This window comes from Pantherophis guttatus, chromosome 1, assembly GCF_059756535.1.
Source record: "Pantherophis guttatus breed Tessera chromosome 1, ASM5975653v1, whole genome shotgun sequence".
Taxonomy (NCBI): Eukaryota; Metazoa; Chordata; class Lepidosauria; order Squamata; family Colubridae; genus Pantherophis; species Pantherophis guttatus.
Genome location: NC_142063.1, coordinates 286,692,428 through 286,709,399, shown reverse-complemented (window position 1 = coordinate 286,709,399; position 16,972 = coordinate 286,692,428). Strand labels below are relative to the sequence as shown.

The following is a 16,972-nucleotide window of genomic DNA, read 5'->3' as shown; positions in this document are numbered from 1 at the left end:
GAAACATTTTGTTAACTTCCTACATACTATCCAGAGAATGTAGGAAAGGACATCCAAGATCTTCTGACTGAGTCAGATATTTGTTTGCCAGGCAAGAACTCAACTACTATTCAATTGCTCGAATAAGGTTCTCTTTTCCTTGCTGCCACCCTCTCTAGGACAGCGGTCCCCAACCTTTCTGGCTTGGGGGCCCAGCGGGGGAGGGGAGAGGGAATGGTTACAAGCAAGCAGTAGGCATGCACACACACAGCTCTATTTCCGCTTGAACAAATAGAGCTTCACTCATATGGTCCGGTTCTGAACGGGTTGTGGACCACTACTCTAAGAGACCCACTGTTGTGCTTTTTCTCCCATTCTTTTGAATGTGTTCAGTGCAGGATCCCTGTAAGAGTCTGTCTCTGATATCAAGGCAAGGAGTCAATCTGAAGCTTCTGAAAATAATTGGGGAATTGGCTTCCACCACAAAAGGAGGAATATCAAGTGAATATCAGGTATTCATATAAGTCAAATCAGTATCAGACAATATCAGTGCATCATATAAAAACTGATGGTTTGCATTTGTTTTTCCATGATTGGACTCAATAATATTGTACATAGATTGCAATTTCACAATCACCTAACAACAAACTCTTCCTTGGGAGCACCCACTTCAATATTATCAGAGTGCCATCCTCAAGAGATTTTGGGATGCATTCTTTGTAGTCGTCAAACTAGCTTCATTCAAAGAGGATAAGACTATTCATGTATTCTGTTTGTTAGGCATAATTACTCCATTTTCAGGACAGAAACTACGCTGAAACATACACAACTTTAAGATTGTTCATCTAAAGCAACTCATCCAAAGTTCGGTCTGATTATTAACTCAGTAGAGAAGGGGGAGAGGAAACAAATAGGGGAGCTACTTAAGCCTCCATGTTACTGGAAGCTACTCTTTTCTAAATGTCTCAAAACCGTCAGCCCAGATTGTTCTGCCTTTGCACTGCACTGGTATTTCTCCTTCTACTGACAGGCCTGTTGTGGTTCCAGGAGATAAAATTCACCTTGCACTGGAGCATGCTGTGTATGAGTTCTTGTCCACAGAATTCCGTTTCATCATCAATCACCAGTTTCTTCTATAAAACAAAACGTGGGGGAAATGAATCAATACGTGTAATGCATTTGTCCAAGACTGTGTAACACTCCCAACTCAAAAGAAGAAAATATGATTCATAACCCTGGAGGACCTGCACATGGTATTTGATGGTACCTCTTATATCAAATGTTTCTGTTCCCAGGATTGCTGGCAGCAGCAGCAGCAGCCTAAGCCCAAGTGAAAAGACCCCCCCCCCTCTTTTTAATGAATCGGAGACTGGTGCAACTTGCATGAATCATCATTTCCCATCTGAATCATTACGCAGCCCTAATAAGATCATCGCCTTTTTTTTTTAAAGATATGGTATGGTTAATAAAATTTAAGACTGAACCAAAACAGTGAAGGAAGAACAATTTACAAACAATGTAAAACCCATTAAGACAATGTAGACATTTTAGACACTGGGGAGTTTGGAGTGCTTGCAAATAAGAAATGTTCAGCCATTCAGCATGAGGAAAGGAAGCCCTGCCTCACCCTGATGTAGTTTCACAACCTCATCACCATCAGTGCATTGGCCATATTGTTCTTCGTTTTAGAGCATCTGATCAGACAGAGATGCTAAATCTACATAAACTACCTTACTATAAAAACCACCATGGGGAGACCAAACTTTTGCTTATCACATATAAATGGATACAAAAAAAATAAAGCTTTGTGGGGCAGGGAGAGGGGAATCTGCAAAATTATCTTTGCTAACTGAAAATGTCCATGTATGAAGCTGACTCTTAAAGTAGATTTTTAGATTTTCATATCCTATTAGTATTTCACAACAACAGAATGACTTATGGCAGCTGAACTGGAATAGAAGCATTCCTGCAAAGCCCCTTCCCTGATATGGTCACAAAATTCTCTCCACGGAATTCTGAGAGCAATGGGCAATTTATTAAGACTTTACATGAAACTGAAATTAATCTAACATGCACAAGGCTAACAAAATATTCATTTTATACCAAGATCAATGCAGACGGCTGAAATTCAAACCTATAGTTCTATTTTATAGAAAAATCTCTTTACAGAGACAATGCTAATAGTCTATATCTATATCTCCAAGACTTTTGGGGAGTTGGGCAGCATATAATTTTAATACATCATTTTCATTATCATCATCTTCTTCATCATCATCATCATCATTTATTTCCTTATAATAGGAAATTTGGTACTTACAGATATGGGAACAAGGAGTCTGCCTTAATTGTATTTTTCAGTACATGAACAATGACAGATCCATTCACTGTAAGTAGCAGGCATGGCATATTTTTAGTCTGAGCAACATGGAGAAAGCAAGCTTATATAAACTCCCCTAAGAATATAGTATCTCAGCAGTAGACAGCACATCATTTAACAATATGCCAATATCCAATAGAGGGGAAAAAACTATTCATCTCTCTGCTATTACTTACACTCTGCGCTACACTGCCACTTTTTAGAACATGTAAATATTGAAGAGCAGTGGTCTATGCCAGACAGACAAATGGCATTCTATAAATGAGAATATCACTGGAGCAAATGTGATTTCCTATTGCTCTGTTTAAACAGCTTGTCACGTTATTCAAGCTTTCACAAATACAGTAATCAGAGGAGTGAAGAGGCACTATTATATAATTTGAAACTGACAAACAAGGCCAGCCAGTCACACACTCAAGTGCATCAACCTGCTTATTTTACAGGGAGTACGAGCTGAGAAGAGCCTCCCAAGCACAAAGCATGAATATGTATCCCAGCCACAAAAAAATATCAACAAGGCTTCTTTGGCACATAAGAAAATAAAACAATTTTGTTTACAAGTACTTTTTATAAAATAATGTTAAAGAATTATAACTGCTTTCCAGGCCTTATGGGTTCTCTGTCCTATGGCTACAAAATTCACTTGGCAAACATAAGCTAGATGTAAAAAATAAAAATGGAACCATGACTATGACACCCTGAAAGAACAGAATTAAAATATGAGGGGAGCCTTCAGTGGAAATTCATTTAAATAGGTTTTCATTAAAATCATGTACTAAAATGTGATATGTAGGTCTCACCAGTAACTGTATTGAAAAAGTTAAAAAGATCAAGATATTCTACTTATATTTAAAGATTAAAGTTATTATTTTAATATGCTTTCATAGTTTCAAGTATTTAATAAAACTTTGACTCATTAGGTGAAGTTTAAGACTATTACTATAATTTTCCACCTGATGTATCTTTTAGCATACTTGGCCACTTTTCTGATTTTAACTAGCACTTTTTCACTCTTAACCAATTCAGCATTTAAATATTATTTTTTTGTTTCTTTACTAAGCAAGTAAAGAAATTTACATTCATGAGATGTTATCATTGATCAAAATTAATAAAAATTATTCATTTGTCTATCACTCTTTTATTCCCAGGGCTATGCTTTTCAGCAGTTCAATTACATTTCTTTATTTCCTGAGTGATTTTCAGTAGTTTAAAAAAAAACCATTGAATCAAAACATAAATATTTTAGCATTTGTGTATAAGTGTTCTAGCAATTTTGCAGACCCTGCTTAACAATCTTCATAATGCATTAACGTATTTTCTCTTTCTTAGAACTTTCTTTAGAACTTAGAACTAATAAAAAATAATAAATCTCTTTATCTACAGTATTTTTGCTTTGTTTTTCAGTAGACACCAGTTATAAAGATTTGGCATTGATTATTTCCTTTGTTGTGCAATCTGAATACCTTTCCTATCGTCATCCAATCTTTCATTTCTTCAGCATCTGGAATTTCTGTGGTACATTCCGGACACCAGTCCACCTGCTCATAAGCACTAGCCTGTGCACAAGAGAAAGATGATAAGTATAATAAATCTGGCTCAATGACACCCATAGATCAGAAAATCAACCTCAATCCAATTTTTACTTGAATGCTTGGAGAGAATCTGAGTAATTTCTTACTATTACTATAGGTATCAAAACATTCTTCTCATCCAAGAATAGAAATCAGTGTCTGATTTCAGGCAGTAAATCCTCAAATGAGGATTTTTATAATGAACTTTACCCGAGTCAATAGCACAAAGGAAAATATCTATCAGATCTCTTCACACTAGGATATTCTGAGAACAGAATATCAGGAAATTTAAAGGAAATGTAATTACCTCTGGCTCATCTTGCCAGTTGATGTTCATCTCTCCATCAAATCCTTTCAGAATGAGTCCCAATCCACGCCTTCCTTTTTGTTGTGAGGCTTCCACAATCTCTTGCCTTCCCTGGCCATATTTGCCAAGACCTTCACCTTCTCGAAAGCCCATCTTAGCCTACAAGGTAATAGAAAAGTTATTTTATATCGTTCCATTACTTTTCAGCAAAGAGCACTGGTCTGCCTGATTAAAAATATATTTTTACAGAAGATTTCCAGATTCTCCTTTCAAACATATTCACTTAACCAAGAGGAAAATTATATATAGAAAATGAAGCAGAAAAAAAACAAATGATGAAATAAAACTATTACAAATAAGCAACCTGCAGAGAACAGTTATTTGTTACTATACTTGCGAGGCATCTTCATTTAACTATATTCAGTTGTCTTCCTTCAGTGCCAAGTTTCTTCTTGAACATAACGTTTCTATCCAGAGAGATAACAATATGACTTCCATATGCCAAATCACACATAAAGAACAAAATGCCCATTTTCTGTAAGGGAACATAAAGACCCACATCCTATATAAAATCCAGAACTATCTTCTAAAACCCTAAAAAATACACAGACTCGGCTACCACCCTACAAAAGCACACTCACAAATGAGTGTTTTACAAACTAAAAAAATCCTTTTAAATCTATTTCAAAAAGTCATCAAGAAATAATTAAAACAGATAATGCTACAATCCAGAAAGATACAAGTAGAGTGACTTTCCACTTCAGGTGAATTTATTGCATTCTATTTTATTGCCTATTGCCCAATCTTAGTTTCAATTAAAAATATGTTTTCTTCCCATATTAAAACTTTTCATTTCTTGGACTGTAAAAGTCAAATGCTGATCTTTAAAAAATGTTTAAATAAAAATACAATTGCATAAAAATATTAAAACACAAAAAAATATACACACTGAAAAAATACATCCATGCTTCCATAAAGAAAAATAAGACTTTACTTTTCCAAAAAACAATCCCAACATAAACACTGCAGCACTTCTATCCCTTTATCAGAAGAATATCACACCCTAAGTCACAGTGGTAAAAACAAAACAAAAAAACAAAACAAAACAACTGGCATAAATACTTTTCCACATTAAAAAAAAGCTCAATCCATAAAATCCCTATAGACAAGTTATACCATAAAGAGAAAATATTCACAAAGACAAGTAAAACTGTCATTTACAGTTAATGAAAACACTTTGATACTAACTGACTACCAGGAGGAAAAAAAATAAAAGAAAACTATTATTTCTTTGCTCACCTTCAAAGACTCATTCTGGTTTGTTTAAGCAACCATGACTGAACAAATCCCAATTTGCATAAAGCATCCAAATAAAGCTGTTCCCCATTAGTAACTAAACCATAGCTTCTTAAACACAGTGATTATATCGAAGATGCAAAGTAACTATGGCTTTTAGGAAGTTCAAGGCTCATTTTCCACCAATTACCAACACAGAAGTAATCCGTGATTCTGCCTAACATACTAAAATGTTTGTTCGAAAGTATATTACATTTTGTACAAAAATATTACTTTATGTAATGTTTGAAAGATCATATCTGACTTTCTCATAAAACAGACTTGTTTTGCACTTCATTAAGGTTTTTAGTGCTTGCCTAAAAGGAAATATCTTATATTTCAAAAAGGTCACATATACACATATTTTCAGGCACCAGATACATACGTATATAAAAATGCATTACATACAGACTTGCATGTTTATAGGAAATACATTGCCAAAGGTCCTAAATAAGGAATTTCATTTATCTTTAAAGATTCACTGAACTAGGAATGCATCTGTACTTCTATCATTCAGATTGTTCTGTGATAATTTAGTTTGTAAAAGACAAGAGTCTATTCATTAAAATATTAAAATCATATGGGTAAACTCAGTTCATGTCTAATCCATACCCCCTAGAATACTAATAAATATATAGAGTTAAATACATACTGATAATGTATGTAGCACAGAGATGTTCAATATGATCACTTAATTTTCTGCTAAGAGCTACTGAAAATCCTATCCAAAGTAATTGTGCACCTAGGCCTTCAATGATGCTTTGCTTTTTAAAACTTTTTTTAATGTACATATTTTGGTTATAAGCCATCCTTTTAAAGGGTGACATACAGTCTGTGTAAAACACAAACAATATGATCTACAATAGCTAGAAAATAGAATTTTCAAAAAATAATTTAAATACTATATGCCAAACCAACTCAACAAAGCAACAAATCAATTTATTTGAAAATTAGGGCAGAAAAAATATGAAAGGGAAGACAGTTCAGTGTATTGAACTAAAAAAGAAAATTCTGATTTCCCTAGATATTCCCTGATTGTTCTTCAAGTACAGGTATTCTCCACTTACAACAGTTCACTTAATGACTATTTGAAGTTACAACAGCACTGAAAAAGTGATTTATGATCATTTTTCAGAGTTATGACTGTTGCAGCATCCCCATGGTCATGTGATTTACATTCGGATGCTTGACAACTGACTCACATTTATGATACTTGCAGTGTCCCTGGATCCTGTGATCTCCTTTTATGACCTTCTGACAAGCAAAGTCAATGGGGAAGTCAAATTCACTTAACAACCATGTTACTAATTTAACAACTGCAGTAATTCACTTAATAAATGTGGCAAGAAAAGTCATAAAATAAGGCAAAACTCACTTAACAAATTTCTCACTTAGCAACATAAATTTTGGGCTCAATTGAGGACTACCTGTAAAACGGAGCTAGAAGTTTATTCCACAGGGATTGCACCGAGTCTCAAAATGCTTGAAAGTGAAAACAAATGCCCTCATATCAAGCTACTAGTTCCTGGAGGTAAACAGAAAAGGATAACTACCAGGTTCTGAATAATAGCAGCTTAAACTATTTTAACCCTGGTGGGTTGCCAGTAACAGACTCTATGATGGTTGGAGATAAAGAAAATCAGAGAAAGACCAGCAACTGTAACTAAATGATAGAAGATTAAGGAAGCTCCACTAAGAGGCTATTACATTATTGTGACACTCCAAGAATATAAAGAGGTGTCTTAGTAGTGTTGAAAATCAGGAATCAATGGATAAAGAGATACCCTAACAAATGAAGAATGATAAACTCTAATTGTACTCTTAGGACCAAGCTGACAGATCCTACACAGCAAGAGGTATTCTGACCCACCATGAGCTTCTGGGACACACTGTTGTACATAGAGTAGCGGGATGATGTGCCCTCCACAAGGGAATCTGCACTGAAATTATTGCTGAAAGTGCCAAGAGAAGGCCGCCTCCCACTGTTCTCACTATCGGATTCACTGCTGCTTGTGGTGGAAGAATCTGAAAATCAAACAGAAGAAATAGAAGCTTCAAAAATCAGCACCACAACATATATTAGTCATGATCTACGAACATAGGTTACCTTTTATCAAATTGGACTATCTAGTTCAATACTGTCCCATTATTGGGCAGCAGTTCTCTGAAATTTTAGATTTCCAAAATGTCACATTCTGAAGTTGATACCAACTGCATTCACATTAGGTGCCATAATGCAGAGCTATGGAATCTGGAACATGCACATTTTAGGATATATCTTTTCTCTGTTTCCAAACACACGAAGATTGAGAATAATCAAATAGGAAGGATCTTTTTGAATAGAGAGAATGTGAGAAAGGGACCCTTTAGTTGCAGTCTCCTTTTGAAACAGGATCACATAACAGCTAATTTCTGTAGTGTAGCTGCAGTCCATTATAATAAACTACTATAATCCCAAAAGCGAAGAGAGGTACAATAACAAACAGTATAGGAAACCTCTGATATGTCAAGAGAACTTATCAATTTCCAAGCATCCCAGCTTAAGGTGTTGATGTCTATTAATCTAAATGCTTTTTAATAATTTAAATACCTTAAAATGTTTTCTCCTCAAAATCATCCAATCCATATAGCACATAACAACATACCTGTTCCTAGTCTAAATATTAAGATCAGTTAATATGTGATGGGCAGAAAGGCTGTCCTGGTGACAACTCCTAACTTCAGGCTGTTTTCAACAACTAAAAACAGACAGATGAAGGACAAAAGAACTACCATTTCAGCTGATCGCTTAAAAATGAACTTTGCTTTAGATGTCTGTATTTTTAACGTCTTTGGGACTTAGTTACTTTATATTAATAATATAAATAATTATATTAATAATTTTATATTATTGTTTAGACAACTCATGACATGTTAGGTTATTGTATATTTCCTTATCTAAACAGAATCAGAATGACCAAAGGCAAAAAAGCAACAGGAGCTGGAATGTCTGCTGACTTCCTGCCAGCTTTCCCATTGACTTTCCTTGTAGAAAGTTGGCAGAAAGTGTTGGATAAGACAAGTACATGACCGTAACTGACCACAGCAGCACAGCCATGCAGCAGCAGTGAAGCCAATATATTTTGCCAAATTTCAATCCCATGGGAATCACACATCCTGGATTTTGGATTTCTGTAAGTTAGCCCATTTGAGGTACGCCGTTTCAAAATTGTTGCCCTGTGATGCACTGTTTCACCCAATTGAAGGTTATAAACAATCAAACAGACACGAGGGTTTTAGTTGTATAGCGATTCTTTTTAATTGTTCTCTTGTGCATAGCATTGGGTTCTTTGGAGTAAAGAGTGATACAATAACAGCAATATTATCCACCAAAATAGCTTCGATTCCCAAATCCATCTCAAAAGTCAAATTGGAATGAAGATAAATAAAAGGATAAATTCTTTCCAGACAGCTTGACATTTATAAGCAACTATTCATTCCGAGTCTGGCTTAAAATTACAAATCAGATATCAAACTAGTTTTTCAAAGCCACAGGATTTGCCTCCATTTCCTTCAAAGCCAATAAGATAATATTACTCCTGACTTATATATTTATCATTTATTTTTTACAATCTATTCTTATAAATTACAGTGTATATAGACAGCACTGTCTTAACTGATTACTAAATTCAGACTGCACAAGGATCCAAAGAATACATAGCTGGCCTCATTTTTCCATATATCTGTCAATATCCTTAGGTTGCACAAGCTAAAAACACTTCATTTTATGCTATTTTAGTTTGAAGGGAGTTGATTCCAGAGGAGCAAGACAGTGAAGTTTAAATACTTCATGTGGGGAAAAAGAATTAACACAGCTCTTCCCTAGGAATTCTCAGAGTGTATGTTTAATGGTACAAGTAGTCTACTTTAGTTTGGCAAGATTTCTGTATATAACCAAGGAACAATAAAGAACACTGCTTAGAAGCAGCTCAACATGTGTTGATTTTTGGAACCTGACAGGCTTCCTTCTCTCATTTGTGCAGTTATTCTAGCTGTGACTGGATGTTGAATGTTCTTTGACTATTCAAACTACATATACCAAGGCCTCGCTGGGCTGGGCTAAAATATTCCACTACCTTCTGATTCACAATTCTGATACCTCATAGTATTTTTGTTACAGTGTTCTCATTAATAACAATTCAACTAAGAACAGTGGGGAGATTGCTATAAATTCAATGCAACAAAGTTAGAGATAAATGTTTGAGTATGGGAGTTTTAAAATTATCATAGTTGCATTTTCCATCATACAATGTTCTCCAAGATGACTGAAAGCTTCAGGAATTTATGTAAAAATTGCTTCAATAAGTACCTTGAGTTGCATGGTTAATATTAAGTTGGGTTTCATCATCTGATGTGGAACTAAGAGTCAAACCCAACTCTTCTATTCTTTTTTTCTGCCTTTTCTGTGGGCTGCCATATTCAGGATCTGTTCTTCTTTTCATTTTTACTGTATGAAAATAAGAGTATATTTTACAATAAATTCATATACATCACATAATTGTAAAGCAATATCCTAGTTTCCAATCTTTTTGTAAATATCTTACATAAAAAATTGGAGTGCCTCTGTACATTTTAAATACTATTCATTTAAAAGAAAAAGAGTAGGAAAGGAGAAATAAATGCTGTCTGTTTTCAAAGAAAATATGTCTGAATAGGCCCCACAATTACCTTCCAAAACATTTTTGTTTTCTTTTAGAGCATTGGTTATTTTTTTAAAAAATATTTTACTTATTTCAATAAAATGTTATTTCTCCTGAATATTTTAACAAGGTAAAACATTAAAATATTAAGCCTAATTAGTCAGATGCCACCAATTTTGTGTTTCTAAATCATAAACATTTTCATTTTTTTACTAAATGATTAAAACTTACTTTCGTACAAAATATACTGAATTCAACATTTACACGTTAAACCTCTAAAATTCATTACACTATGCTTTTTATTGGAAAGCATAAATATTTCATAATTTGCCAGAAAAATTATATCAAAACTAACTGAATTTGATGTAAAATTCAGGTAGGTTTGGAAACATGTTTTGGATTATAATCCAAGAAGTGAGTTCATATCAAACACAAAATTTATAAATTGAATCATACGGATATAGCTGTCAATTATTTAAATACTGTTTTATTTTAATATTGAATCCAGCTTTCAAACTAATTTTTTTATTTTTGTTTCTTTCTCTGATTATATTGTATTGTAATTAAAAATAAAATAAAAACAGTATATTTGAGACTAGAATCATAAATATTTTTATGTGAGCCCCATTTATACAATGGAATTGACTGCTGAATCAAGATTTGTAAAGGTTAGGGACAGGTCATATATTTAAAACCAGAAAAATAAGAGGGATAATAAACATACAACCAGTTTAGCTGGTATTTATGTATTAACAACATGTACCATAAAAAAACTATTGTTTCTAAAAAAAAGTTGAAGCATTAAAAAAGCTACAAAAATTAAAAATGCTGATTTCATTAACACAAAGATACATTAATGCCACTAGAGGTATCCAAAAACTTTTTGGCATGGAACATACAGCTGCCTGCTTGCAGCTGGATACTTTCAATTAAGTGAAGAATTCTTACATTGTTATTCTTTTGATAACAATATCTAGAAAAAGTATAGTATGTCCTACATTATATAATTCTTTAATGAAGATGAGGTGAAATTGGCTGCATTGTATTTTCTTATTAACAAATGTGAATTCCATCATATTCATCCACACAGAAATAAATTACATAGACTCTTAAAAGAAAAAAATGCCATTCCTGTGAGAATCAGATGAACAGCTGCCTATTACAGAATATACTCTGGTCAATTCAGAGAATGGCTCAACATTTAACTCCTCTGTAGTCCAGTTTTATATAACAAAATCAAGTCCCATTTCATTCAAAAGGCCTTATTCCAGTACAATATAACTGGGGAAAAAAATGAGCAAGAGAGTACTGACTTTTATTAACTTTGGGACATAAAAAAAATTGCTAGAATACATTGCTATATTTTCCAGAATAATGGAATATAATATCAAAACTTTATTCTGATGTTGTTTGGCCTCGATGCCACGCCTAACCTCCCAATAGAAAGAGAAAAGAAGTATGAATTGGATGGACAGGCACTTTTTAAAGTATAAGGGACTCAGAATTATAAAGATAGAATTTTAATTGGGGTATCAGTTCCTGAGGGATAGAAAATACTTAACAAAATTTTGCAAGAAGAGAGGGAAGGAATGCCTTTACTGAAGAAGACACAGCCATAAAAGAATAAACAAACCAACAGCACTTTATACACAGAGCAGAAATGGAATAGGGGAGCCCCATGGTGAAACTTGGGGAGCAAAAGGTGGTTGAAAATAAGTTTTTAAGTCTCTCAGGCAAACTGGGCAATCTTGAAAGCAGGTGAGCCTCAAAAACAAGCACCGCCGGGTCCAAAATAACCAATTTCCTTGGGAAGTAGGTTTAGATCCCAGGCTAATTTAACAGGAGAGGCCCCAAAAGCTCAGATGGAGGCGAGGAGAAAGGCGAAGCAATGAAGGCAAGCTAAGGAGGAGTGAGAGACCGGGAGGGGGGGGGAACGGCCAACGACATGCGGGAAGACTGCGGTGGGAAAAAGTCATCGCCATGCTTATAACGGGCATAGAAGCACGCAGGGAAGAGGGAGCGAGCGGCGTAGGATCCTCTTGTGTGGCGGGAACGAACCGACCAGCGCCCTGGGAGAGAGAGCAAGAAGGGCGACCGGAGGAGCCGGCCGTGCACCGCCAGCCCTCACCTTCCTCGGCTCGCTCGCTTTCCCTCCCCGGGCCCCTTTGCCTGCTACACTCACAAGCGGGGGGGGGGAGGAAGGGGGCTCTGCCTCGGGCCGGAACAAAGAGGAGAGAAGGGAAGAGCAGGGCTCGGAGCTGTCCACAGGTGCGGCTGGGCTTGGCAGGAGGAACGGCAGCCCGCGCCCCCCCCCCCAACTCTATATACTCCGCCACAATTCACTTTCGTTTCCCGGCAGCTTCTCTCTGGGGCGGGTTCTTCCTCTGAGCAGGCGCGAACTGATGACGCAAAGCAAGGACGGGAGGGGGGAAAGGGAGGTTGGGGGATGTGCGCCTGGGAGTGGCGCCCCTACCGGCGGGCGGATAGAACTGAGCAACGAACGGCCCGAGCTTTATTCCAGTTCCCGAAGGCAGCCGAGTTGGCAGGCGGAACTAATAACTTTTATTTCGTAAGGTACTGCTGTCGGTCAATTTCTGTAGCCTACGGATGAGGCAAGTTAGGGCTTTTTTTTCCCCCTCTGTTTTCCAACAGCTGCTAATTCTCTCTCTCCGTTTTATGAAACCGAGTGAGGTATTAATTGTAAACTTAGGGATTTTAGACGTAACTACATGGATGGGAATCACTGTGTGGGTTTTACATTATAATAGATAAATAACTCAAGTAATTTGAATTAAATACTAACATCGGGGTGTTTTTTAAAAACCCATCATCCATCGCCTTGGGAAAAAAATTGTGTATCCACTCCCATAACATTCAGAGGGTATGATCGTCTTTAATGAAACTGAAATTGTAGGTACCCATCATATTATTACTTGGAAGTTTAGGTATATTAGCTTTTTAATAAAGGTGATATTAGCATTTTAGCATGGCATTCATATCTCCTTTTGAAGTTCAGGAAATAATTGTTTTGTCCTTTGAGCCAAAGCAATTTCTTTCTTTTACATTAGCCTTTTCAGCAACTAAACAGAGGGAGCAAATTCTGGAAGCCCTCGAATAAACTTACAAGTTTTAAGAAACATATGCACCTTGCAGGGAAGTAACATCACTCATATAAATTTGCTACTTGTGAAATTTTGTCTAGAATCACTGTTTTCTCTGTTCAGTTCTCACATGTAATCAATGTCTGATCACTTGCTTTCTAAAGTAGCACATACACTGTTTGTAAGTATCATTTGTTTCTGTCCCCTATATAACTATTTGAAATCCCCCTTAATAAATGCTTCTTGCTTTATCTGAATTACTTGGCAATTCATATTTTTGAGTGGTCAATAAAGCCCCTTTGCAAAAGTAAAAGTTTTTCTCTCCCAAATTCAGGGAATAGGTCACATAAATTCAGGGTGCTTGAGTTTCAAGGCAACAAGAGGTACAATGACAGTGATCTGTTCTGTCTGATAGCATCTGAATTAGATTGTCTTAGTGTGTTGTATGTGAGGACACCAAAGAAACTTTGGAAGCTACAGCTGATTCAAAACAAAGCGAAAGACATGAGGATGCTGATGGGATAGTTCACTAGGACCATACTTTTAACAATTTTACATCTTCGTTGGTTTATTCTCAGTCTGCTTCCAAATCCAGTTCTAGGTGCCATTTTTGCTCTTTAGAGCCCTTTCCAGCTTGTCTCTTGAGGATCCCCTGCTCGTCTATCAAGCTGTCTGCTTCAAAACAGTTTTCACTAAAAGCCCTTCTTAAATTACAATACTCCTACCTTTAGAGCTGAGACACATAACAGCAAAGAGGAGTTTTTCCATTTCAGTGGTCTTTTAATAAAGAACCACCTTGTTCAATACATTTATAGTAGGTCCTTCCAGTCAGCACCTAGGCCACTAAGGACCCCTTTTAATCTATACTACCAGAATTTAGCAATCATTTCTTGAGTTGCCAAAAAATCAGTGAAATAGTTTCCTGTCATTTATAAAAGTACAGTATATGAAAAAACATACAGTGCACTCAGAATAACAATGTAATATACAAATATTATTCACTTTATAACCCCATTTTTTCATTTTAAAAAAATCACTGTGATATAGCCCGACCTGCTTACCCTTGCCCTGCAATCCTTGCCCCAACAAAACACTAAGTGTAGCCCCCAGCCTTGGAAACAGTTCTTACATTATTTTGAAAGCATTTTACACTTTCAAACGTCAGGACATTTTAAGTGGTTGTTTTTCATTTTTCCTTTGTTGCTTTTCTATCTTATTGATTTTGATAGCAGTACACCTTTTTGTGGCTATAAGCTATTTCTTCTACTTTTAAAGTGAACTCTAAACTGCTCTGGATTAAGATTTTCTGAACCATAATAATAATTTAAAAAAAAAACATTTTAAAGTGCTATGAAGCAACTAAAGTTTGCAGAATATAACATAGTTCATATAAGCAAAGATATTAAGTAAAGTTGAATCATAAATACAAAGTATTTTAAATTCGGATAGAGGTCAGTGAGAAAATAATTGTTTTTCAAGTGTTTAAAGATACTTCATTTATGATTTTGTCGTCATTTTAGAATATTCACATAGATCTACTTCAGTCAGAATTCAATGTACTACTGAAGCTGTCACATGGATTTTCATCTGTCTTTTCCTGTGGTATTTCCTTACTCCATTTGTTTATTATTTATCACTCTATTTGCATTGTACCCTTTTTCATTAAACATGCATGCAGCCATCTACCCTGCTTTCTGGGGTTGAGAACTGAATGGTAATGCAGCATCAGTAACAAAATACATCTGGTTGAGCATTATGAGATATTTTAAATTGAAAAAGTCCTTTGAACAGCAGTTTTTTCTATCTTCAGTATTTGCATTAAGAAAGGAATTCTTATCTTACCTACTTTGTGACATTATGGTCGGATAGAAAAACTCAAGAGAAAAAGTATAGAACACTGACTTTAATAGCAAAGTTGTTCAGGATAGACCCCCCTCTTGGATTGAGCATGATGATAAAAATAAATAGCATCCTTCTCAAGTTTGATAGATGGAACTTTTTCTAAAAATTCGTTCACAGAACACTCTTCTGATAGCTGACCAAGAACTAATATATCATAAAAATAATTGGACTAAAAAAGCTCCTTGGGTGAGAAGCAAAACATCTTCAAGTAAAAACAAAAAGTCCAATTGCCTCTTGAAAAAGCACCTTTGAGCATATATATTTTAACTAGGTTGTTTCTATTAAATTTTAGGTAATATTTATGCAGAAGTATTGAAAATTCAAAAAAATTAACTTTTAAATACTACTGTATGTTGACATTGATATTTTATCTTCAAACAGTACAGGTGATGTACTTGAACAAAAAAACTATGAAAATTTGACTATTTATTTATTCCGCAAAAAATTAAAACTTCCGTCTGTGGAAAAAGTAAGCGCTCCTTTGGTTCTGATAGCTGGCTCTGCCCCCCATTTGCAGAAACAACCTCAAATGTGTATTTCTTATAACTGCCCAGCAGCTGTGACATCACCTCGGAGGAATTTTCTTCCCACTCCTCCATTCAGATTTTTTTCAGCTGTGCAATGTTTGAGGCATTTCTTGCATGCACAGCCATTCCAAATTGCCCCACAGCACCTCAGGTCCAGCTTTTGACTTGACCATCCCAGAACCCTCAATTTTTCCCTCAGCTATTCCTTGACATGCTCATTGTCGTGTTGCAAGGTTCACTTTTAGTTGAGGTTTAAGCTTCAAGCATTACATTATCCTTAAACACCCACTGATGCAATGAAGAATTCATAGTAGATTCTATGAGGGTGAACTACACAGGCCCTGATGCAGCAAATCATACCCTAACTTTAACCTAAGTTCCACCATCATGCTTTACAGTTGGAATCAGGTTCTTCTGGTGATACATTAGGTTTTCACTAAACATGTTTTCTGGTACTGTGGCCAAATAACTATCTTTGTCTCTTCTGTCCAGAGGACATTGTTCCAGAAGTCCTGGTCTTTGCCTAGATGTTCATGAGCAAACTTTAGTCTTGCCCTGATGTTCTTTCTGAACAGCAAAGGTTTCCTCTTGACGCATCTTCCATACAGATCTAATTTGTGCAGCTTGTGCATTTTGATATCAGCAGTAACAACTGCTACTTATAGGTTACATTATGAAATTCTGAAGTTCTTAGAAACTTCCTTCAGCAACTTGTGTTCTGCTCTTGGGCTGAACTTGATGGGACAGCCTGGTCTGGATAAATTGGCAGTTGTTTGAAATCTTCTCCATTTGTAGATGATCTTCTATACAGTGGAATGATTAATATCCAATTTTTGGCAAGCTTTCTAAATCTCTTCCCAGAATCATAGACAATTATCTTCTTTCTGAAGGCCCTGGAGATATCTTTTGATATAGGCCCGTGATACCACACAGTTCAGCAACTAAGAGTAAAGCAAACCAAATGTCTCAGGTTTGAATAAGACAGGTTCCTCCCAAATCTTCTCTAACAATATTCTCATCTTTTGCACCAGATCTGGTACACATAAGTCTAGTTTTAGGTATTTGAGGTGATAATAGTACAAGTATACTTACTTTACCAATATTGTTAAAATGAATATCAAATGTTGAAATATGTTGAAAAAGTCAAACATTTCAATGGGAGTATACTTAACTTTTTTCACATGGCTATAACTT

The 16,972-nt window shown here is 35.6% G+C and overlaps 1 protein-coding gene across 4 annotated transcripts in view; it reads right to left on the bottom strand.

Annotated features, from left to right (window-relative positions):
• The window catches only part of CMTR1 (cap methyltransferase 1), a 39,371-nt gene extending 26,677 nt beyond the window's left edge, over positions 1-12,694 (bottom strand). Inside the window, exons 1-6 of one of the 4 annotated variants that reach the window (XM_034428039.3) lie at positions 12,592-12,694; positions 9,918-10,055; positions 7,440-7,594; positions 4,235-4,393; positions 3,820-3,912; positions 1,041-1,112 (exon numbers count right to left, since the gene is read on the bottom strand). In XM_034428039.3, the coding sequence (XP_034283930.2) occupies positions 1,041-1,112; positions 3,820-3,912; positions 4,235-4,393; positions 7,440-7,594; positions 9,918-10,050 (612 nt within the window). In that variant the 5' untranslated portion in view covers positions 10,051-10,055; positions 12,592-12,694. Of the gene's footprint in view, positions 1-1,040; positions 1,113-3,819; positions 3,913-4,234; positions 4,394-7,439; positions 7,595-9,917; positions 10,056-11,246; positions 12,313-12,376 lie in introns of those variants that run through there. The other 3 variants (XM_034428038.3, XM_034428040.3, XM_087883093.1) reach the window with 3 other exon arrangements.
• Positions 12,695-16,972: the final 4,278 nt, after the last annotated feature.